The 25240-nt window shown below is 38.8% G+C and overlaps 3 protein-coding genes and 3 non-coding genes across 8 annotated transcripts; 2 read left to right on the top strand and 4 right to left on the bottom strand.

The window, feature by feature from the left end:
* The first annotated feature begins 47 nt into the window (after positions 1 to 47).
* Positions 48 to 2049, top strand: LOC108042127 (transmembrane protein 192). The gene is made up of 4 exons (XM_017120264.2): positions 48 to 292; positions 423 to 555; positions 612 to 888; positions 1553 to 2049. The coding sequence occupies exons 1-4, from the start codon at positions 150 to 152 to the stop codon at positions 1780 to 1782; spliced, it is 783 nt and encodes a 260-aa protein (XP_016975753.1). The 5' UTR covers positions 48 to 149; the 3' UTR covers positions 1783 to 2049.
* LOC108052429 lies at positions 1962 to 25240 on the bottom strand. Of its 3 annotated transcripts, XM_044458879.1 has the most exons (8): positions 24814 to 25240; positions 21325 to 21384; positions 11053 to 11074; positions 7062 to 10997; positions 6881 to 7000; positions 2438 to 2695; positions 2193 to 2384; positions 1962 to 2132 (listed from the first exon to the last, which is right to left on the bottom strand). In XM_044458879.1, exons 1-8 carry the CDS (start codon positions 24951 to 24953, stop codon positions 2061 to 2063), a joined length of 4800 nt encoding a protein of 1599 aa, XP_044314814.1. In that variant the 5' UTR covers positions 24954 to 25240; the 3' UTR covers positions 1962 to 2060. The 3 variants fall into 3 exon arrangements, with proteins under 3 accessions (XP_044314814.1, XP_044314815.1, XP_044314816.1); XM_044458880.1 differs by lacking the exon at positions 21325 to 21384; XM_044458881.1 differs by lacking the exons at positions 21325 to 21384; positions 24814 to 25240 and adding an exon at positions 17991 to 18074.
* Trnaa-agc lies at positions 3079 to 3151 on the bottom strand. Its single transcript has one exon. It is a non-coding gene; the product is annotated as a tRNA-Ala (tRNA).
* Positions 3639 to 3858, bottom strand: LOC123037567. Its single transcript, XM_044458883.1, has one exon. The coding sequence runs from the start codon at positions 3814 to 3816 to the stop codon at positions 3688 to 3690; it is 129 nt and encodes a 42-aa protein (XP_044314818.1). The 5' UTR covers positions 3817 to 3858; the 3' UTR covers positions 3639 to 3687.
* On the top strand, positions 13314 to 13386 carry Trnaa-agc. Its single transcript has one exon. It is a non-coding gene; the product is annotated as a tRNA-Ala (tRNA).
* On the bottom strand, positions 14528 to 14600 carry Trnaa-agc. The gene has a single exon. It is a non-coding gene; the product is annotated as a tRNA-Ala (tRNA).

The following is a 25240-nucleotide window of genomic DNA, read 5'->3' as shown; positions in this document are numbered from 1 at the left end:
CAAGATGCCCTTGGACGTCACAGAGCTGCCACCTGAGTGAAATTTGGTGTTTTGGTGCTGCCACCTAAGGAAATTACAAGTTGTTTTCCTGCGGCCTCAATAAACAAAGCAGAATCTATTCGAAAACTACGCATTGTAGAGCAGCGCAAATGGAGCAACCAGCGACAGAGGGAGCCGCTGTCCAACCGGGCGTGTCCCCCGTCCACATCCACGATTCAGATCAGCTCCTGGACCCCGTTCTCTTCTCCAATGACAATGGGAGCTTCAAGCTGAACACAGTGCCCGCATTTAGGTGAGCAATTCGGGGGGAGCCGGATACTTTGGGGGGTATGGAGACTTCTGCCGCCGGCAGTGAATCATCCATCGCATTTCCAACAAGGCGATAATGCACGTAATAAAACCCATTTCTCATCTTTTCGCAGCCTTCACCTCGTTATCTCCACGGGAATCTCGATTGTGGGCATCGTACTGGCGGCCTCGTTTCCAGAGGATCGGCGCTGTGATGCCTACTTCATAATGCTGTATCTACGGGCCACCTTCTGGGTCATCACATATGTAACTATATTGTAGCTCTTTCGTCCCCGACCTGCCTCAATGTCAATCATTTTCAGCTCTTCGATCACTTTGTGAAGAAGCAACACGACAATCTGCGGATGCAGGGCTATCATGATTTCCACCGCGAGACAAACATGCAGAAGGGGATTCCCCTTCAACTGGTGTCCATGTGGAACTCCATGCTGCTGGCCGTCCAGTCCCTGATCCACCACTTCTACGCGCAGAACTTCTGGGAGCACTGCGCCGCCGGATGGCTTTCGCCGGTCAGTTATGTGACCGCATTTACCGTGGCCGAGAATCTGGTGTTCGCCGTATCACACAGCTTATACATTGGTAAGGATCCTGGCAAAGTATGCCGGGCTACGGAAATATATTTGGTGATAACAGTAATAGTAATCCCGTGTAGTCCCTATACTACAAGCCCCTTTTTTAATACTCTACATTACTTAAATTATAGGCTTAAAAATTTACATTATAAATTGCTTAGTTCTGCCTTATTTCTGAAGATATTCTAAATTATTATAGATTAAGAAAGGTAACCAACTTAAGGCAATATGTTTTTAAATTACTTATTTTGAAAAATGACTTTTGGTCATTAGTCACTATTTAATTACCACATGATGTCATTCTTCAAAATAAGTGATTTAAGAACGTACATAATTCCTTAAGTTTGTGGTTATTAAATACTAGTCACTATTTAATTACCACATGATGTATTTTCCGTTTTCTAAGTATTTTCAAGAACAGATGCCCATTGTTCGATCGTACCATTTTTCCTTTGTTTTATTTTTTGCAATTAATGAGTCAGAAAAGCTTCTATAATTTAAATTAATTTAGAGCGAATACGTGGTAGACTGAAATCATTCAATCAGTTCTTAAATGTTAGATTAGAGTTTAAAAAATGTCTAGCTTTTACCAAAATAGGACCATAACAGAATTGCTCCAAACTTCCTCTTTTTTACTAAACGCATATACCGATTTTCCATACACATTCCAGACAAAGTCCGTAAATTTAACAACGCCAAGTTGTCCCCGGATGTTCTGCGTGGTTCGGACCGTGCCGGTGGTTCTTTGGGCCTCATGCAACCCGGAGGCGATACCGAAGAACTGTTAGAGAAACAGGCCGACCTCATCGCCTATCTACGCGACCATACGCACAAGCTTAACCAGAAATTGCACCAAATGCAGACCAACGTGCGACCAGTAAGGTCTCCGCAAATTCCTTAAAGACAACTGCATATTGTTTTTACGTATTATAATATTTTTACTGGTGGTTCTCTTTTTATTTTTAAACATTTTGTTCACGACGAAGAAATATTCTTCAAATAGATCCATTGCAAAAATGCAATTGGGCGCTAACAAAAAAATTAAATATTCAACTGTAAATACAGAGAACGAAATCCTCATTACGCGATCAAAGATTAAGTTCATTGAATTGTATTATAAAAACAAGTGTGTGTAAAATTATTAAATTAAACTGATCTATACAAATAATAATAAGCGTCTCAATGGCCATTTACCATGGCGGCGGGCACTTCCAGTATTTCCAGCGAGTTATCTTTCGAAGATGTGACGATCTGTACAATAAGAGTGAGTAATGTTAATTACGAGTTACTATGTCATAATAATTAAATTACCTTGTCGCCTGCTACTGCCAACGCCAAAACCAACCGGCCAGCGCCCTCAAAACGACCCACTTGAGTTCCTGTCACCTTGTCCAGGACATAAATGAAGCCATCGTAGCAGCCAGTCAGCAAGTAACGTTCTTTGTAGGTAACTATAGATACAGCGCCATTGCCACAGCTTAACTTGTTGATCAAGTTACCAGTCTAAAAGGACAAATCATTATTGGACCAACTGATAGTCGTTGACATCCACTTACGACAAACTCCAACTGATAGATCTCATTCTTCTGGGTGCCACAGTATATGTGACCATCATTTAAAAGCAAACTGTAGACATTCAACCCTTCTGGAATGCATATGCGACGCAGCAGTAAGCCATTGCCAGCATCATGCATTTGTACAAAGTTTCCTTTGCATCCGAGAACAAGGATCTTTCGTACACCTTCCTTGGTGGCTTTAATGGCAATAATGGATTGGCCGGTCGAAACTAAAGGCTTATCCATCACCTTGTTGGTCTGAAAATTGTAAGTGTTATGATTTTATTATTATTTGATTTAATACGTATTTAATTATATAAGATTTATTTTTAAAACACTCATATACATTTTATATCAGTATAAAATGATTAGAGATGTTCTGAAATTCTATTCGTATGGATTGTTAGAATAATTCAATGGTTTTGATTTTAAGTTTTTTTTTACTATGGCTAAACTAGTCAATTTGGTGCTTCTACGAAAATATATGGGGTTAAGCTTTTAAAAATAGCCAACTTATTGTTTCAAAGGCTTAAAAGATTCAGAAACACTTTGAAAGGCACCTAGCAGAGCCAATTTACAAATAAATAATTCCGATAAGTAAAAAAGGGTTTATGAAAATACAATTCAAAATAAATATCCTTTGGAGATGCGGGGCATCGATCCCCGTACCTCTCACATGCTAAGCGAGCGCTCTACCATCTGAGCTACATCCCCGTTGTTAATTTACCTCTTTTAGAGGCCCTCAGAAGTTTTGGTAACAATTTACTGACTTTGGTTTAACATATACTGTAGTAGTTACGTGCTCATTAAAATTCCCCAAGTGCATTGTCATGACATTGTACGCAAGTACGTACCCTATACACAAAATGAAACGGTCTGAATAAAGAAATCCGCAGTGAAATGTTGTTGTGCTGTATAAATATAAATAGACAATGTGTTTGTGAAAACTATTTATATATTTGTATATAGATATATATTTTTGTATATGAACGAGTCTTCAGTTTATCATTTTATTTTATGATTAGATAAGCCTGTTATCTATAAATTGTATTATATGGTGAAAACTGTATTATAGTTTCTGATGAGTACTTTTTTATTTGTTTAATGTTATTTGATATAGAAATTTCTTTTTTTATTTTCCAATTTTAATTTTTATAAATGTATTTTAATTACCAACCATTCTATTATTTAAAACTCAAAATTGTATCTTCATCTTTCTCGTATACAGCTTGATTTATTCCAAAGATTTATTAGGCATAAGGATTGGAATAGGGTCTGCGATCATAATCCCCTGGTCGTTGTCCTTTCCACTCCTCGTGATTCTTGCACGCAGCGCAGATGACGAGCGCCAGGATAACGAAAATTGGCAGTACTTTCATTTTGATTCACTTTATGTAAAAGAGGTATTTTATAATTCTGCTGTGGAGTCTTCGGATGCGCCTATTTATATGACTTTCAAACAGAGATAACAGTAAAAATGGGATTCCTGAACGGGGAAATACTTGACCTGTTTGGTTAAGGTAATGATTGCTTGGGATTCACAATGGACCCAGATAGCTGATAAGCGTAACATACCGAGAAAAAAATTTGCTTAGAATAGCAGTTTGAATATGTGAATTTATATAAAAACACAAACAACACAAAAAAAATTTAACGAAGAGATAAATTTAAGAAAATACACAAAAATATCTTAAAACACTTTTAATAAAACATTAGAACAAATCGAATTTACAACGGGATTAATTAATTGCTTAAATCGAGGCAGAACTTTATTGAAATTTATTGGGGAAATGTTCAAAACAGTTAAATAGTATTCTACTTTATTTAACAGCAGTTTCAGTTAAAATATTAATTTTCTTAGTAAATATCTTTAAACAAAGAACAAACTGTGTACCCAAACCCATTAAAACGCCATAAAATGAAAAACGCTTGCAATAATATTTATATATGTACATAGCCCATCGAAATCGGGGAGGGATAGAAGGATGTAGTGCACTTTTGTCTACCGTTATGTCTTCAGCCATTCGGCAAGATGGCGGCCAAGCGCAATGTGCAAGCAATGAAAATACAAATAAAGTGTTTTTTTGGGGGCAGTTGGGGAGTTGATTTAGTGGTTGCAGACTCCTGGAGATATCCCACATTGCCACACCCACCCAACTATCCTATGCAATTTGCCACGGCTAACAACAATAGAAAAGCTCACATAAACACGAAAAAAGAGTTAAAGTCTCTTCGGAAGGTGGGGAGGCCACACATAACGGTACAAACAACCAACCCGATTTGGCCGAATCAGCCAATGGGAGAGCGGAACGAGCGCACCAGCAACAACAAGCCATAGACAGGGCGTCAGTTTCCAGAAACACAACACAACAAAACAGGAGCCAACCAGCAAGAAAATCCCACGCCACAACAACAACAAAAACAGGAGCTGTGAGGACGAGCGAGAGAAACAGAGAGAACGGAAGCAACAGGCACGAAGACAATTCCAATTGCAGCTCCTTGGAAGGCAGGCTCCTCTCTTTTACTTTCTGCATCGAGAGAGAGCGAGAGAGAACGCAGCTTTGTTATTCGTCTGAGTCCTGGAAAAAGAGAGCTTCGTAGTGGACTCGTCGGCTTGTATTTTATTTAAAATTGTTTTGGGTAAATAGCATATAAACATTTTATTTGCTGCTGCCAAAAAACTAACGAATGGCAGTAACTGTATGCAACTAACGGTGAAGTGCAGCGCAAGGACATGCGCAGAAAAAACGCAATAGAGAGAGAGGGAAGAGTGAGTGTCGGCAAAATATACCGTTAACTAAACAGGCACACATAAAAACTTAAATAAACAACAATAGAGAGCACTGGGGAGTGAGAGAGAACGAGCGAGCAAGGAAGCAACATCCTTCTACCCAATGAGTGTGGGAGCGAGACATCAGGAAGTGCTGCAGTTTGCTGTTGTTTGTTGCAACTAACCCCCAGCCCTGATACTATATATATATATACATAGTCTTAGCAAGGAGGCTATATACTCCTAGATCTCGTAGTCCTCGGCCAAACGACGAGCAGCAAACACGGAAATAAAACACAAAACACCAGGGAAAGCTAAATATCAAGCAATAGCAGCAAGGCTTGCAAAAAACTGCACTAGCAGTAACGCCCTCTATGTGGTTCCAGCCATTTGGGGCGTGGCGTCTTCGTATATTTACCAAATAACCAAAGCTTCAGACTGAACCTACCACAGATTTAAGTACAGTGCCCACCATCTACACTACAGTCGGGTGTACAGTTGCCTCCATCTGCAATACAACTACAGGTACAGTCCCACACTTCCTCAATCAGTTAAAAACGTAGATGTCCATCCCCCTTGGTAATAAATTAAAGCACACTTGCCTCCGCCTTCTTATGTTTAGGGTAGGGTACAATTGCCCCCACTATTACGATAGTGATTTCCCTAAACTTAAAATGATAATTAAATTCGTTTCAGTCTTAGTTAATTTTTCTTTTTATTACTCAAATTATATTTAATAAAAAGTACCATTTTCTCTATTCCAACGTCATAATAAAAGTACAATTGCACTTTCTTATTTATAGTTACAGCTTAACATTAACTCTTTCTCACCACCTTATCTACTAACTCAGTTTAAATAAAACATATTTTTCCTCTCCTCCTCTCCTAATCAAGTACAGTTATGCACAAAAGAAATAAACGCAGTGAAAATTCGAGCCAAGAGTTATCAGCACGTCGCAGCCATAAATCGAATTTCTGCCAGAATTAAGACTTATAGCTTTACTCTACCTTCAATGTGAAATATTCTAATGAAGTATCAACTCAGAAGCAAACTCCCTTTTTACGTATCCATTCTCCTTCCTGTAAAATTCGCGAGAGTAAAAAAAAAGGAAAAATAAATTCGATTTGATTTCCATTGTCTAGACTTTCGTTTTTGGCTATCCTCATTGCCAATTCGTTAACTTCTGGTGTTGTTGCAAGGCAAGGTGTGGAATCGTCCTGTGTGTGGCTGTCCTTTTAGCAGGACTCGCGAGTCGAAGCTCAATATTTTAATTGAAATTGTTCAAGTGTTTGTTTGACAGATAAATATTTAATGAGTCAAATTAAGTGGGGAAAATATATTGAGAGACAATTGATTGACCTCCACACGATGAGAGGCCCAATGAGTTATGGGTTTGTTTGAGAAATTTTATTGGAATATTTTAAGATGTACGAAAAATTCTTAAGAAATTATAAATTGTCAAGATATATGCGCTAATTTTAGGTGTTAGTAACTTTTAGTCAACATAAAATATTTTTAAAATTTTCTATAAATAGTCAATTTATTTATTTATTTATATAAAGCTAGCTTAAGTTTTAAAACTATGAACTAACTATAATACTCGTCTACTATATACTCGTCTGGGATGACAGTAATAATTTAATTATAAATAGTCAATTAAATTCATACTTACCACCACATTGAAAGTGGAAATAAGTCCCCATCGGCTGCCGATAAAGGCCAAACCCCAAGAGATGTCGATTGATTGCAGGGGCTCCTTGAAGTACACCGTTTCTATAACCCGCTCCAGATTCTATAAACGTTTTCCGTTAGAAATTTATTAAATGGTTCACTAAAAGGAAATATCTACCCACCTCCAGCGAAGACTTTTTAAAAAAGCCATCTAGCGATGTGGTGTAGAGAATGGACTCCTTCTCACAGAGGAACATATTCGTAATGGCTTCGCTGTGTTTGGTGATCTTACGCTCCAGTTTGTGACTGATCAAGTGGAACATATAGATATCCCCATCTTCTGCTGCCGCTATGACATACTCTTTGTAGATTTTTATTTGGGTGATTGGACTCAAAACCTTGTACAATTTTCCCATGGGTATAAAGCCCACGCTGCACCTTTCTTGGGAGTTAAGTTCCGACCAGCGTTGAGGCTCGCGCAATAGTTCCTTAGTGAAATTGCGGGAAATTTTGTCGGCCATTTGACAGATCGGTTCAGGAGGCGGTGGAGGAGGTGGTAGCGGTGGTATTATAGCTAGTGGTTGATGAGTCGGATTGGCTGATACACAAACTTTCTGTTTGTTAGGACGCGATTGCGTGAGTTTGGCGGTGGGCTCAGAATCGGCTACTTGGTCATATATTGAGTCATCGAACTGCTCTTCCTTGATATTTGATAGAATGCTCGACCCAGATTCGTTTTCTTTAGTTTGCTCTTTGTTCGTTTCCTTAGATTTCTCCTGATCAGCAATTTCTTGCTGCAATTCAGCTAATAGCTCGGTCGACTTGGGTTTTTTAAGAACACGTTTCTGAACCCTCACTTGACGTTTGGGCATTAGTTTTACCACCACAGCTCTTCTTAATCTGGTTCTGCTCCTAGTTCGCCTGGCTATCCCCCCTTTGGCAGCACTCTCCTCATGAGTTGTTTCCTGAGTAGAAGCCGCTGGAGGTGGTGAGCTTCTAGGGTTCACGACTGGCGCAGATGAAGCCTGGCCTCGGGAAATCATCGAGTTAATCAATAGAAACTTTCGACTTTGCAGTTCTAGACTGAGCATCTCCAGGTCGGATTTCTCCTTCTGAAACTTCATAATCATCTCCTCGAGAATGCTGCGACGGTTTTGGTTCTCCAGCAGGCGGCGATCAATGTCAACCAGATTCTGGGCCACCATGTCGCCTAATGGGCCCAAAGACTCGGCCATATCGGCTTCACCACCTGGACGAGAATAACCACCAGACGAAAAACGGGCCAAGAACGGCAGACCAACCGGAAAAGGCTCGGGAATCTGGTGGTTGACCACAGTTTGAGGAATTTCAATAGAAGGGATAGGATTGACGGGTTGGGCACTTTGGCGTGCAGGAGAAGATTGAGTAATCTTGCGTGGGGAAACTTCTGGAGAGCCCTGAGGAAGGGGTGAGTTTATTGAGCTCTGGCGGCCTTCTAGAACTGGGGAAACCGGGCGCACTGGCGGGAATGATGAAGTCCTTGAGTTTTTCTCAGGTGGGGATTCAGTTGTTTTGGGACTCAACTCATTTGTTAACTTATGCTCCTCTTCCTGGTCCCGACGTCGCTGTTTCTGCAGGTTTACCACGTTAACGATCTCCCTCAAGAGAAATTCGATAGATTGGCGATTGTCGGCAGCTTTGAGATTCATCTGCATTTTGGCCACCTCAATTTTGCTAAAGCTCTGCGAATTGTGTTCTGAGCTTGTCACCACACAGGAGATGAAGTGTAGACGGCTCTGCAAGCTACCAGAGTGCTGGCGACGATACCGATCTGAAAGAGCTTCCCGAAGATGAGGAAGGATTAGCTTCTCGAAGCTGTCCACCACGTTTTCCGCATCGGTTTGAAGCTTGAGCCTTCGACGCCTTTTCGTAGATTCACTGCTACACTGGGAGCTGGTAGAATGATCACTAGCAACATCTTCCATATTCTGGTCAGGTTCTGGTAATGCTTCCGAAACCTGTTCTTTACTATTAGTCACAATTTCTTCATCATGTTCATCTAAATCCATATTCACCACATTGTGCTCTTCCTCTTCTTCATCAGATGAGCTTAAGAGCTCAATAATATCCTTTGTAGGTAAAGGATTTACTGTTATTGGTGAGCTGCTAGATTCCCTTTCTATTTTGATGGGTGTCATGATCTCAGATGTAGAACTTTTACCAGCCAAGTTTTTTGATTTTGTTGTTTGTGATTGACTTGATTTAGAGTTTTTGCATTTTAAGGTAGTTAGAATTCTTCCACTTGTTGGGGTCGGCAGCAAGGGCGGACGATTCCTATTAAGTTGTAACCCTTCATTTGTTTTGACCTTATCAGTTGCTTTTAGTCTTGTTATTAGGTCTGTAGACCGCTTCATCGAGTCGGAGGGTTCTTCGACTACAGTATGGGTTTCTCGTTTGGGACTGGACTGGGTGATATCTGTTCTGATATTTTGTTTACCTTTGCCTTTTAGCCTTTTACCCCTTTTTTTAACATATTTTTTAGGACTTTTTTTCTTATTATTTTCTTGTAAGACTTCATTCTTGCTGTTCGTTGATTTTATAGACTTATCAATACCATCTTCACTAATTTCTTTGCTATTTGGTCTAAGGTCGACAGATTCTTTATTTTGTGCACTGCTATCTTCATTTTCACTTATACTATCTTGCTCTTTGTTTTTACGGTTCTTAACTTCAATGCATAGTTTGCTATCTTCGATAGTCTGCTTAGTTTTGTTACCGTTCGTTGTTATATTTTTACTCCCTTCTTCAGTTTCTTGTAAGACCTCAGGTCTATTAACCTCTGAATTAGTAACAGTTTCTTTTTCAGAGTCATCGCATTCTTTTACAGGACTTTCGTTTTTATTTTCATTGTTTTTACTCTTTGATGTATCTTGTTTATCTTTTTCAGAAGTTTGGATTATTTGACCTTCTGATACGTCTATGCCAAAACACTTTTCGATCTCCTGCAGCAAAAACTCGGGCAACTTAATAGCATCCACAATTTCGTCCTCGACCAGTTCTTTTACCGGATTATCCTTCGGCTGATCCAACTCGATGTTCTTGAGCTGTCGACGAATTTCGTCGCGTAAACGTCTCCGGGCCTGGAGTTTTAAGTGTTCGTCATATATAGTGTCGCTATTATTGATTATGTATTTAAGACTCTCCTTGTCCATACTAGCGATGCGATTATTGATGATTGCTTCATTTCCCGCGGCCTGACTAGTACTGGGACTTCCTGCCACATGGTTACAGTTGCTCACTGTCCGCCGGCGGCTTCTGAGGGTTGGTTTAAAGGCCAGTCGACCGGGACTGGCGGGGTAAGCGGATGGAGGCGGACTTAGCAGAGGTCTCTTGGATAGACGATTCTCTTGGGTGACTGCCAAGATCTCTTGCTTCAATAGTTGGGTAAGAGGTCGCACTTGGATACGTGGATATAATTGACTAGCCTCTGCTTCAGAGTTTTTTTCACTGGACTTGGACAGATTTAATTCTTCTCTCAGCCATCGGCTGACGGTTGGCTCCTCTTCCTCGCTTTGATTCTGTTCTTTCTGTTCCTTACTAGGAGTATTCCATGAAGTCTGTTCAGCGATAGTATCTTTTGATTCACTGATAGGCTTGGTATGAACGGTGCTTTTATTTAACCCATTGACTTCTGTGGAGTGATTATCATTTGGCGAAGCAATGTTTCTTTGCTCTTTTGATTCAGATGGATTCCGATGGTTTCCAGTTTCATTCTCCTCTACTTGTTCGGTTGTAGAAGCGTCATTACTTGTCTCACAGGTTGTTTCTTTATTGCTGATAATGTCACTTGAGGCTTCGCTTAGATGAGAGCTGCTATCTTCATTATTAAAAGACGATTTATGGGAACTACTTTCATTCCTCCTGGGCTGATATCTATGGTAATGGTCCCTGAAGTGATAATTCCTGTATCTGCCGGAATGGCTTTCATCGGGATATCTGGTGCTCCTCTCCTGAAAATCAGTTCTCTTAGTTTTATCTCTCTCCTGGCGGTGCTGATTTGAGTTATGCTTATCAGAGTGTTCCCGATTTCCGTAGTTTGATCGTGGATAGGGTGAATGCCTTTGATTATAATTAGACCACTACAACATTTTGGTTGGTTAGAGCTAACAATTTTTAAGGGTTTTCTTTACTTACCACTTTATGGTTAAAAGGACCACTGTAAGACAAGAAAAAACATACATTATAAGTAAACTCTTTCTAATTAATTACAATTAGATGCATTTCAAAAACACAACGACGCAACCGCCAAAAAAGGTGAAAACTTTTGCAAACAATAAAGGAATAATTAATGTAATCAAGCAACGTGCTCGAAGTTTACTCGCAACTTTCTGGCACGTAAGAAAACGGACGAAGAAATGAAAGAAAGCTGCTGCATTAATTTAACAGATTTAAAATTTATAACCATAGTACTCCTGACCCCATCCGCATTTCTTAGCACATCCCACACCAAAAACTTCCCTCTCGCTATTTGTGTATGCAAAGGTGCGAATTCCGTTGGTCTTTTGTTTTTTCCTCCTCGAAAAATCTCGTTAAGAAATGCTAAAATATACGACCACAAATCTTTGCCGTTGCCTTTTTCGTTAATGTCATTTGTAACATGAACTAATTAAAAATAAGAATGTTTTAGTCCTGTGGGTTAAAGAGAATATAAATAAAGCTAAACCGTAGCACTTTAAAATATTGCTTATGAAAATATATTGGAATCCTTTTTACTAATTTTGGCCATCTAGTGTAAATAATTAAATCGATATTAAAAAAATTAAACATATTGTAACGATAGAAAATAAATGACAAAATGCATCATATAAAATCTTAATAAATAATTAAGGAAGCTCCTTTAGTTAAAACATTTAAATTTGCTAAAATTGACATGACAAACCTTAATGCTGCAAACATATATTTCTCTATCTTGAGTGAAGCTGAGATGGAAGCGGTTATCCTTCCAGGATATGTTTGATATGTTTTGGGCTTTAATTAAAACCAAACAAACAACACGCTTCTTGTCAACGCCAAAACAAAGAGTAAAAGTTGAAAATTACCTCAAGCTGTTGCACACAGGAAAAGGAGGCGAACCCTTCAAGTCACCCCACTAATTGTTATAACTCCTGCTCCGAAATCCCGAACCCCCTTGCTTATCGGGGAAACATTGTGAAAACATGTGGGAAGCGTGGCTGTGCTTAAAAACACATTACAAGTACAAGACAATTAGTTTGTCTCATATAAAACGGGACAAGGGATTCCCCTGAGCCGAATTTTGTTTTCAGCCAGCAAGAGTTAAACGTTTTCATATTTATGAGCCTCGTAAAACTCAATGATATACAAAATTAATGACACAAACGTAGCAAGTGGCACTTCTTCCTAGCTGCTTCCACTCTCTGGCGAATTGTAAAAGAAATGCTACCTCAAAAACTTTTGTCAGCATTTACCTGCCAGCGGAACGAAAGTGGGGTGGAAGTACAGCCAAAGTTATTCAAGCGTCGTGTAATTTTAATTTCAAGACAGTCTGCGACTTTTTAGTTCAAGTATTTCAGCTTGAGGAGCAACTCATTCCATCTACATTTCTTTCCATGCCTTTTTTGGGCTGTCTATCTCTGGGTGTCACGTACAATTTCTGTTCCTTTTTTAATTGACTTTGGACCAGGGAGAAGTTTATTAGTTGAAGGCGACTTTTTGGCTTGATTTGAGCAGTAGGTTCTTGCTTGTCTACGTGTATTCTTCCTGCTCATTAGAAAGGACTTGTCACATACGCCACCGTGACTTTGTGGACACTTTCCGCCTCTCTTTCTTGAGAACCGTTTCCGGTTCCGATAAGGGAACGTGTTATTGTTGATTCTGCCGGGGTTGAGTTGGGACCAAACAGGACTCAGTGGCATCCTTTTTCACTCATCACTGCATACATTTTCTCAAGTTTATTTTTTCTTTCCGCTATGTGTTATGCATATTAATATTTTGAGAAATACCGAAAGGAAAAATTTTTGATTTTTTTTCCTGTTCCCAAAAGTATAAGGTCAATTTTGATTTTTGTTTTGACTACTTCTTTTTGGTGTTTAAAAAATTATAGAAGAACAGATCTATAGATCTATCGTATACGATATCTCAGTCTCGAGTGTCAGAAACCAATTCAGTATTTTCATTGTATCAATCAACAACAATAAAACAATACTTGGACCCCCTTTTGATCTGCGTCCCAGTCTTTTAATTAAAGCTTGGTCATGTCTTTCAAATGCCACACCCCAAACAAAGTTAAGCTGCAAACCAGTTCGGACTTGGCCTACGAAACTGTAACCAGGTCATTTGTCGACTTGCATACCAATTGAAGTAAACTACAGGTAATTGTCAACCTTTGAGTGAGTCCAGCAGTCGATATTGAACGATTTTGCAGGAAATCATAACAAGGGGATGTAGCTCAGATGGTAGAGCGCTCGCTTAGCATGTGAGAGGTACGGGGATCGATGCCCCGCATCTCCAAAATACTTTTTTATTTGCAATAAACAGTTACAATCCCTGCCGTGCCAAACACTTAAAACAATTAAAAATCTAGAAATAAATACATAAATTTTACCAACGACACGAAAACAGAAATGGCTTAACTAGCTTACGAGAAAAACTTTGTCCTCCTGGCTGAAACTGTGAAATGCAAAGCCAGGCTAGGGAAAAATTAAAACAAAAGCTTTTGCTCATAAATAGCACATCATGTATCATTTACAACACCAATACCAGCCACCTAGGAGTTTCTGAAGCTACCCGTGGCGTCCTGAGCTATGTTTTCCTCCCTTTGACAATCCCAACTCCTGCACCGATTCAGTTTCCCATCCAGATTCCGACTGTGCTGACTGTTCTGACTGCTGCGGCTGTCTGGTTAATTGCTGGCAAAGTTCTCTGCGATGCAGGAAAGTAAACAAACATTGGCATATTGTGCTGATTTATGTGCGACAATGTGTTCGCCATCTCCTCAGGCCTCGAACTACACTTGAAAAATAACAATAAGTGGTTCCTTACATTTTAATCTGAATTAAAAGTTATCTTGGATCGCAATTAATAAATGCATTTCTTGTTATATTCTCAAGCCATTAATGTAGAATTTGTTTAGTAAAAAGATTCAAAACAATAGGAACGATGTTCACACATTAATTTGTGTGACAGCAGACACAAAGCAAGCCTGTGGGGTTCCAAACAGTTGGTCTGTTGGTACTAACTAATTTCTCTGTCATGATATAATATTAAGAAATCGGACCTTAATACTTTAGTACTTAATTAAATCGGTTGAAATACAACTCTTTCGCTTAAAAATTCAAACATAAACATAACTTTCTCATTTCGAAAATGTTACTGTATGTGTACCTAATTAATCTGAATCCACTTTTGCTCTGAGTGTAATGATGTGATGAGGGCGCAAATCAAATTACGCGTCTTGATTGTCGACATGGGGGCGGCATATAAGGGATGCGGATATGAGAGTCCACGGATAATGCTCGCTTGGCAGCTACAAAGAAACCTTTGAATATTCATTAGTGGCAACTTCTTCCCCCGACATATAAGCCCTATCATGCAAAAGACAAAACTGTCGACGTCTGCGTATTTTACTTGGCAAAAAAGGAAATAATCCAATTGGAGATGCGGGGCATCGATCCCCGTACCTCTCACATGCTAAGCGAGCGCTCTACCATCTGAGCTACATCCCCACATGCATTGTGGGCGGCCAAGAGTTCCGAAAAAGGTGTTCGACTGAAGTGCAAGACAAGCCAAATTAACATTTGGCCAAGAGAAAGGCAACTTGTGGTCAACTTCTGTTCGCTTTGGTAGCTAAATTCGGTTTCGATTTTGGTGGGAGTTCAATGGAAGTCATACGAAGACAACATTGTTTGTTTCAGAACTCATTCACTTGTTTATTAATAACAAAAAAGTTTTTAAAAAAATGCTAATTTTTAAGCAAAGAAATATAAATATTTAAAAGAACCTTTTCGAAATGTGTTATAAATTGTGAAACAAAATCAATTGAATGTACCATACCTAACAAGAGAGAACGCTATAGTCGGGTGCCCCGACTATCAGATACCCGTTACTCAGGTAAAGGGAGTGCGAGGGAGATGGAGATAGAAACTTTGATCACGCATAACTTTTTAATGAATGGTCCGATTTGAAAAATTTCTTCTACATTTCGATAGGTATTGATAAACACAATAAAACTGCATTTTTACTTTTCCGAAATATTTAAATGTATCGTATATAAGCGATTGTGGGCGTTAAAGGGGCGTGGCACCTTTTGAAACAAACTTGCGCGCGTAGGAACTCCTAGAATCTGCATGCAAAATGCCAATCTTCAGCTTTTATAGTTTCCGAGATCTCAGCGTTCATACGGACGGACAGACAGACGGACAGACGGACAGACGGACAGACGGACATGGCTATACGACTCGGCTAGTGACGCTGATCAAGAATATATATACTTTATAGGGTCGGAAACGCTTCCTTCTAGCTGTTACATACTTTTGCACGAATACAATATACCCTTTTACTCTACGAGTAACGGGTATAAAAATGTGACTAGTGTTTAATCATATTGAGACTATTTAAAAACGCAATGGTAGACGTCTGGCGGACTGATTAATATTAATGTCACTCTAGTTCAGATTTATTAAAATCGTTTTAAACTCTGAAGAGATTGAAATGTATGTTTAGTTAAAATAGGATTGCAAATATTTTTATGAAAACATAACGGATTTATTAAATATCAATAGCTGTTCTTAGATACAATATACACAAATATAATCTGAAGCAAACCAATATAATTAATCGAAACACATCAAGTAGGTTTCAAATGTTAAATCCAACAATCTGTTCCCCTACTCTTGAAAGTGAAATCTTGATCCCAGCTATTTATTGTTCACTTACCCAAAACCAAAAAACAAAACCATTTAAAAATTGCAGCTTGCCGAAAAGTTTTTGAAGCTTCCCGCATAATCAACTCAGTGTCTTGGACTTTTTGCAAAGTAAAATACTCCATGATACGGCAAAAGTACGAAATAACAAACAAACAATAAAATATTGAGCACATTAATGTTTAGTCAGACGTAAAATTACTTTTAAGTCTACTTCTAGCTAAGGGCCAGGGACTTTTCTTGTGCTCCTTGGTAAAAAACAGAGACAATGCCTGGGGGATTGGGCCATAAAGACGTTAGATAAACGTTAGATGCATATTTATGATTTGACACTCCAGCAGTTTGTCGGGCAGGGAAAAGGAAAATGAAGATAGGAGATGAAGACTTGGACTTACTGTCATTTGGCTATCGCGTTCGATAATGAAAAATTGTTCACTTTTGCCACATTGACAAATGCTTAAAATGGGGGAGAATGAAAGCTGATGATGGGCAACAATAATAAAAGTTTATGGAAGTGCTGTGGATTTAATTAAGAATAAGAAAAACGCACAACTTTTAAACTTTTCAATTGCCAGATGCGCCATCAACCGTCTCTACTAATCGGATTTACAGAGAATATTTTTATGATTAGTTTCTGAGCTTTGGAAATTGTTTCCCTTAATTAGAGTGGTACTGTGAGGAGTGACAACAAGGAAATTCGACGAAAATATTGTGAATTTACTGGTTGAAGTTTAGTTGGTTAAAAAAGATATAATGATTTTTGGTTCAAATATTTTATTAGACAAGATTTAATAAGTAGGCACATTACGAAAAGATAAGTTATCTAATATATATATACCATTTTCTAATATACATCGCCATTTTTTTTCTGAGAGCGTAAAAAAATATATTAATATAATCTAATTCTTATTCGGAGGACATACCGTCAACCATCAAAATAAAACCAACATAACATGTCCCACTTATTAACTAGCTAACTTCCTAAATGTGTTTGAAATCCAATATTAGCGTAATTAACTCGTCCTGTTGACGCACACATCCTCAAACAACACAATTGTTGACCGCACACAAGCACACACAGAAGTCCAGCAAAGTTAACTCAATCACAATAATTGCATTGGCGTTAAATGGCCTCCTGTTGCGATATTCACACACCACTCAAAGTGAAAGTGACACTTAATTGTTTATGAATTGCTCACTCTGCTTGTCGGCGTGTGCGTGCGAGGGCGAGTGTGTGTATGTGGGCTTTTGTGAGTGAAATATAAATCAGCCTGCGTGTTAGGCTACGATTTTTTTTGTTGTCAACATCGTGCGGTTGACAGACCGGAAACGGAAGTTTACGTGTTGGTTGCCTGCGATTGTTGACGACTGGCTGTGATTGACTTTCTCTGCGGTTATTGCTTGTTTACTTTTGAGCTTTGATTTGGGGTAGAAAGATATTGAAAGTGTTTAATCATCTTAATTCAACTAGTAGTGGTTGTATGTTTGGGACATTTTAGTTAAACGCATAATTTTAAATCTCTCGATTCCTAATTTAAGAACTCATTTTTAATATTTGAGAATTCATGTTTTGTATAGTAATAACGGTTATACAAAAATTGAAGTCTTCAAGGCAAAATACTTTCAAATTCACAGTTTTGTTAACACACTTTTAATAAATGTCCTGCGGTTGAACATCATCGTCATTTGACGCCATTCTATTTATGATAACTTTATGTTGTATAGTACTAAAAAGTATTCTCAATTAATTTAAAAAGTTTAAATAAATAATATAAATAAAAATTCTTCCGAAATAATTTTCTAATTATAGACTCCCTATAATAACGACCATAAATACATAAAGGAGTTTCTTAATAATTCTCAAAATATAACAATTAGCTATTTACGTATATCCGCATTTAATAGTCGGGCTCCCTAGAAATAAATAGATGCGTCGGCGGATCGAGCATTTACCGTTAGGACAACAACACACAACACTACACAACACAATACTGGGCAGTTCCTTTTTGGGGGAAGTGCCGTTAAGCGCCGGTTTTGGCTTCGGTTATACTATTTCGTTGTTTTCCTTTTTCAATTGGGGGCGGGCGAAGTTTAGAGAGCACAACACACAGCAATAGCAATATAGCTGCAGCGGCAACAGCAACAACAACATCAAGTACATAACCAACTATACAACACAACAAAAGGACTCACACACACTTGTAAGGTCGCATGCAGCGAACGGGCGACGAGCCGACGATCATAACGGTATACATAACACGAAGTCACGGCCCGAGAGCTGCAGCAAAACAAAACACAGCACAAAACAATGCAAAATACAGCAACAACAACAAAAATGTTACTAAATAGGATGCAGCAGTGGTGAAGGGGGAGGGGTTTTCAACCAACAGCCCACCCCCACCCACTCCTCCGCATACGCTTGCAACGCCGGCAGAGCGAAGGACGAACGAGCGAGCTGGAAAGACCGAGTGCGACTAACGGTAAACAGGCCAAGAAGGAGCAGAGCAATCCTCGTGACTAGAGCTTCGTTAGTTAGCCTCTCACGAAGGACAGCCGAGAGCGGGAGAATGTGGGAGAGGGAGAGAATAAGCGGCAATGGGGGAAATAAAATAAAATACAAGCAAAACAACATAAAACCCAACAACAATAGCAATAATAACAACAACTGCAGCACGTGCAATTAATAGATTCTCTCTCTCTCTCTCTATCTCTTTCGCTCTCTCTCCCACTTTCCCGAAGTGCCGTTGCAATCCGAAATGACTCTCTGGTTGGCTGTTGCATACTTCTCGGCGCCAGGACAGAGTGAGAGTGTGTGTGTTGGGATTTTTGTTTGGTAAACTGCATATACAACAATACAATAAGCAAGACATCGACAGGGGTATGGGGATCTGGGGTCCTTTACATACGGCTCTATATAGCATGAATGAAAATTCGGCGCATGCCATTTGACGGCCTCGCTATAAAAGTCAGTTAGGCCATGTGCACGGGCTCAGTTGAGTCTCAACTACCAGAGTCCCGACTTCGAGTTTAACTCCATCTCCCAAGAAGCCAGCCGCCAAAAAAGAACTAACAAAAAAATACGAAAAAGTCTATCTGAAGAGTATTTTTATCGCTGCAAGTCAAAATTCCTTAAGTTCCGCAGCTTCACCAAAGCGACGGCAATTGGGTAAGCCCAACACTACGGACGCGAGTGTGAGCCCCGCGCTTACCAAGGTGAGTAATGGGGTAGATGGGTGGAAAAGTGTGGTGAAATGAAGGCTTAAGTGGTGAAATTTAACATAGAACTTTTAATAAGATGTAGTTTTATAAAATATATACCTTTATATTCATATGTGATATTAAAATTTAATTATTATAAAAAGATCGTGAATTTAGTCATATGTCATCGTGGAACTCGAGTTACATATATATGATCGTTCATAAGATCAATTTCCAATTTAAAACAATTTCGTAAAATTGGTATGATATGATTCTAAGCAATAATATACATTTAACACAACCTTAGGACTTCTTTGATAACGTTGGTTGTATTGTTATGGTTTGGGTTGAGGTGAATAGTTTAATCGCAATGGAATTATATTTGAGGATGACTAATTTGATAAAAATCGAACCATATAAAAAAATGTTTGTTACGATTCTTAATTATATAAATATGTGTTGTTAGCTGTTTCAGTGTAACAATAATAAAAAGGTTTTTATTTTAATAAAAAACAAAGCTAACTAGAAATTTTAATAACGTATTTGTTTAGTTTAAATAGGTTTATCTTTCTCATTTTCTAGAAAACCAATCCTACCAGTGTGGTGTATCCCAAGCCCACGAAAGGCCGCTCAAAGCATTTCATCGCACCATCAGTCAGTTCGCTTGGGTCGAACCTACTGTAAGTAAGACACCATGAGTTCGCAGACGAAAATGCTGGTCGCACGACCTCAAACGCAAGGATACAAAAATGATCTTTTAAAGCGGTACAAATCAACAAAATCAAGCCCTAAAAGGGCTAAATATCAAACTATAGAAAAATAATGTTATAATGAAGTATGTATAACAACAAACTATATGTAACCAATTTAGGGCCACTATGTATGCCAATAGCCAATGTATTAGCCATATCTGTCAGAATCTAGAAAACCTTACTTAAACCATCACAAAATAGGGACAATGCATCTAAATAGGCAATTTAGCTCTAAGATCGATTACAATTAAATAACATTCACTGTAAGACTCCGAATCCGAACAGGTAGGGCTCAAAGAAAGACAACCAATTGAAACCGTTCGTATGTAACTTTTAATTAGTCCCGCTACAAGAGCTAAACATTGGCACAATCCGCTTGATCCGGGGCTTGTGATCCGCTTAAACGTTTCGATTCCAACAAAATTATCCAGGAAATCCTTGAGATGGGTGTCTGAACTTGCTGATCGCGTACGCGTAATAAATTTATATTAATGAAGGCCAGGGTCCGGACCTTTGCCGTAATCGGGTTCTACGAGCCGTGCGTTAAGCGGCTGTCGCCCCGCGCGTCGGTTGGGCGGGTGGTGGGTAACGATTTACCGTTACACGTTGGGAATGCGTTCGCAAAAAATCCGTGTATTTACTGAGACTTACAAAGAGTATCGCTCAAATGGTTAGCTAAATAATATAATTTCCTAACGCATGCTGCATGTTGCTGTTGTCCCGATCCTTTTCATGTCTGCTTCTATAGTAGTATCGAGTTTAGACCCTTATTTGGTTTTATTTCTAAACTACGCAACAGTAATGGATACATTCCGGAACAACTTAATTATATTATAAATATTTAACTTTTAACGAATTAATATAAAACGCAAAGCATAAACAAAAGGACAAACTTTGCGTTTTAACGTTATTTTTTAAAAATTATCGGATTTCAAAATGTTTCATTTTAATATAAAATTTAATGTTGAATGTGTATGCGCAGATTAAAATTAATCGCTTAAGCCGTTTTTAAACACAGCTGAACACAGACTTTTAGGAAATGATTTTCAGTTTAAAGTTTGTGATTTTGTCTACTCGCATGGAGCAATGAATGCTCAAAAATAACTAGCCTTCTTAATCCTTTTGTTAAAAAATTAGGTTCTAAGCATTTTTAAAATTTTGTTTTCAGAAAGATTTGTTTGATAAAGTTCAACTTTTTAGCAGACAAAATAGTACATTTTTGTTTAGCCACACCAATTTTTAAAATATTCGACGAGCTTGCTAGTATGACTGTTGGTATTTCCCAATCTTCCCCTTTCTACCCTGCGGGCAGACCTTGTTAACGCTTCTGGCGCTGTCAACGGCGTCCACCCAAGAAATGCATATTTAGTCAAGTGTTAATAATGTGGCTGCCACCAGGGATCGTCCTGTTGGCAGGATGAGCCCGACTTTTGGTTGGGCGGGAAAGGTGCAAGCGTGCGTTAAGCCAAGGAGCTCACGCAATGCAAACAAATACGGGGAGACACAAACAAATGGCACAAAGGGATAAAAAATACAAGACAATGGAAAAATGAAGAAAAATAAAAAGAAAAACTTGCCTGTCCGAACGGCCTCGATGCCAGGGTCGCGAATTATATTTCATTGAGTTGTTCTGTCGCCTATGGGAGTGGGAGAAAACATAAATAAAAAATTAAAATAAAAAGATTGCAAAAAAGCTAAAGAAATGCATAACTAAACAAGGAGTAGAGGCTGCAAGTTGGGGCTGCTGTTAATTTTGTTATTCAAAATGTGCCCTTCCCGGGATTTCAAGAAAGTTGCGACGTTTATTTATTTCCGCATTTCTGAGGTCCTTTCTTTACATTTTCCCTTCACTGTCTTGGGATTTCTTTTGTTATCTGATTCACGGGAGTGGTAAAGTTGATTTTTATGCTTAAGGCCTGCATTTGAGTTGATAATGAAGGCAGACATTATAAATATACCCCTGCCAATATTCAGTATGGATTTTAATTTAGTGGTCTATAATTAAAAGTGATAAGTTGGGGAAAATCAGGTGGCCAATTTGCACACAATAAAAAACGAATAAAGGAAAGTCACTGTCATTGGCAATCCCGCAGATACAATTTACTTTCCCGCGTCACGTAGTTTCAACGTCAATTGCCCAGTTCGTAGGAATTTCAGTGGTATGAGTGATGGGTCCTGAACATTGAACGCACTCACACGGAAACTTCAATGACAGGCCTCCCACAATCAGGGGCGTAGGCCGAAAAGGGTGATTCCAAAAAGGGAAAACCGGATTAATCATTTATTAAAATACTATTGTAACTAAATTTGTAGCCAGACTAAGGGCTTAAAACTTATACGATATAGTTTGTAATGTCGTTCTTGTCGATTATTGAAATGTAATCCCCTTTTTACTACGCTTTTGTAAAAAAAGCAGGCAGGACTAAAAGTATCTCGTGGGTAGCCAGCCGCTGGCCGTTGGCCACCCTCTTGAAAATTTATGTGTTAATTTTAAGGTGCCCAACGAGAATAGCAGCTGGGGAACTTTGGGAGGATTTTTCCTTTTTTTTTATTTCTTTCCTCCTGCCTTTTTGTATTGGCCAGCATTTTTCACAAAGTTTTTCCAGGTGCTGCCAGGGTCAGGCGCCTTTGGTGGGTAATAAATGAGCTAATAATAAGTGAAATGTGCTTTTGAGTGACCCTAAACAATTGCTCTGGAGAGGAAGTGGTCATGGAAGTGAGGGAAAAAATGAAGATCCCGTAGAAATTGCTGTGAAATTTTGGCTGGGCAACTAAAAAATGCGCCAAAGTGTCGAAAATTCCGTTGGTGACATGAAAAGATTTGTTTATAATTAATTTTTACCTTTTCAGTAATTTTTTTTATTTGTTTTACGCTACGAAAAAAGTACAGCGTTTCAGTTGGAAAACATGTGCAGCTGAAGCTTATTAATTACATTAATTCCTTTGGTCAACCTTTTTTTTTTGAAAAATGGGAAATAGCAATTAACTAGGGATTTTGGCAAGGAATTTGTGATCAAGAGAAAAAAGTGCTGTTAATAGTATAAGAATCGGAACTCGAATTATGAATACCTTATGAAATGTTAAATGAATAGAATTAAATATGAAACCGGAACTAGTTGTTTCATTATAATCTGACTAAATAATTAAATTACGAAGATATCAGTGTAGAGCTAAAAAAAATTGTACTTTAAATTGTTTTTTGATATTCCACTCTGCATACACTTTGCCGAAAGGAAAAAAAACACCTCACTTTCGACATTTATGAGTGGCTCCATGTGTTGACTGCCTCTGAGGAAAGTATAGAGAAAAGCTAGGGAATAAAAAAGGACAACAGTAGCTAAAGCCACAAAAGACAAGTGTTGACGTGTCGAGGGAAAAAATGCAAAAAAAAAAAAATACAAGAGAGAGAAAAACAGTAACAGAAAAATGTGGAAAACAAGGTGGGGAAAAAATTTGTATCCGCTTGTTGCAAATTCCAATCAATTTTTGTTGTTCTTGAGGACGATGAGGGCGACTCATTTGCCGGAAAATTGAGTAGACATGCATATCGACAGACGAACGGAAATGGTCAAGATGCAGGTTCGAACAGGGCCATCAATTAGACTTTTTCGGCATCTGCTGCTCCTCTGTGGGTCCTTTGTCTTGGGCGATGGAGTCGGCGGCTGTTTGGCCTGTTTGGTTAACAAGATGAAGCTGACAGTGCCGCAGGTTATGGCTAAGGACCAACGTCATTGAGACAAGCGCTCGTTGGCCCAGCAAACAAACAAACAAACCGAGTCTCTTTCTCCTAAATTTCGTTGTTTGGCAACTTTTGCGGCCAAAATGGAATTTTGCGTTTGCCTAACTGGCAAAAAATTGGCCAAGTAGTTGGGTGGTGGAAAGGACACCCCGATGTTCTCCATATGCCATGTTTTGATGTGTGGCAAAGTCTGCAGTGAATTGAAAATCGAAGTTAATATGCTCCGCAGACTGTGAAACAAATCATTTTCAAGTTGTTAGAGGAAATCGACACGTTTTTGCCATTTTATATTTATTATGAGCCTTTTTTGTTCTCGTTGTTTTTCTGCTTGCCAGCAGATGTTGCCAAAAGTGTCAGGGTGCGAGATGGGTGCTAAATGGCAATAAACCTAATATTTTAATGATATTTTATGGGTGTAAGGTCAAGCCCAACCTCCTTTCAAGACGAATCTTATCATTCGCAAATATAAGCACCCAGATATCAACGATCCAGTAACCCAATTCCTTTCCCAGTTTCTTCTAGGATGCGTACAACAACTTATTTTTGCATTTACCATTAGTATCAATGACCTATACCAAATTCTTTTATATTTTATTAGTTCCTAAGGACGTATCTCATATTCCTTAATGGCAACTTCAAAGCTATAGGACATAGGCACTTGAATATGCAAAACAGAGCAACAAAATTTGTTTAGGTAAGCTTTTTAACGAGACATTGGGGGGCGGCTAAAAAAATCTCGTACGCAACACATTATATTTTTGCGATACTGAAAGAAGCTGGGGGCGTCATAAAATTAGTAAGCACGTGAGTGGCCTGGCCTCATTATCATAACAGAAAATCATGCAAAAAGCCGGGAATTTGCGAACGTAGGCTATTTACTTGGGGAGGGTTTTACCCTAGCACAAACGTTTTAAACTGAACATACCAAAAGCTTACAGAAATAACAAAAATGTACTTAAAGCAGTCAATAATCTTAGAAAAGTTATTATTTTTTAAAATTGTTTAAATTTCCACTTAAAATCAATTCTATGTATTTATAACAAAGTAACTCAGGAAACTAAGTTTTTGGGCAATACAATTTTAGGAAGTCTAGTTGCATCGAAACATTTACAACAACTAGAGTTCGCAATCTTTACAGATCACAATAAGAAAATTGTCGCCAGTGAAAAGCAGTGTAAACTCCATTTAAAGAAGGTTCTAGATGGCAATAGTTGGTTGACAGAAGTTGGCCAGGGTTACCCTTCCCTTTCTTCCCGTCCTGACTTATCCAGTCCGATTTGCAAAGAGAACTGAATTAATATGTTGGGAATATGCAGGACTGACTTACCAGCTGTTGGGACTTGAACCTTGGGAACCCGAGTGGCCCGGTGCTCCGCCGGTGGCATTCCGTCCCGGCCAGTTGGCCGAATCCCCGCCAGCTTTTGAGGGAGCTGCTCCCGAGTCACCTGGCTGCTGGGGTCCACTCATGACTGCGAATACTTAACAATCTAATGGCATTATAACCCCGGTAGAAAATGTTTATTTTGGTTAAGGCATATGCGAATCACATTTGGCCAGTGGACCGCGACGGTGTTTGTACTGTTTGGTGCTTTAAATCGACCGAATTTCAACCGCCAGGCGTCCTTAAAACATTACAGGATTCTAATTTTGCTTTAGGACCGAAAGATTGCACAGAAAGCAAAATAAATAAAATAAAATACGCCAGAACGTTTACAAAATTTCCGAGAGAGCGAAGTAGACAGCTGATTTGTTAT

The sequence above is a fragment of the Drosophila rhopaloa genome, unplaced genomic scaffold (genome assembly GCF_018152115.1).
Source record: "Drosophila rhopaloa isolate 14029-0021.01 unplaced genomic scaffold, ASM1815211v1 contig_178, whole genome shotgun sequence".
NCBI classification, from domain to species: domain Eukaryota; kingdom Metazoa; phylum Arthropoda; class Insecta; order Diptera; family Drosophilidae; genus Drosophila; species Drosophila rhopaloa.
The sequence above is the reverse complement of the archived record's forward strand: the minus strand, read 5'-3'. Positions and strand labels throughout refer to the sequence as shown.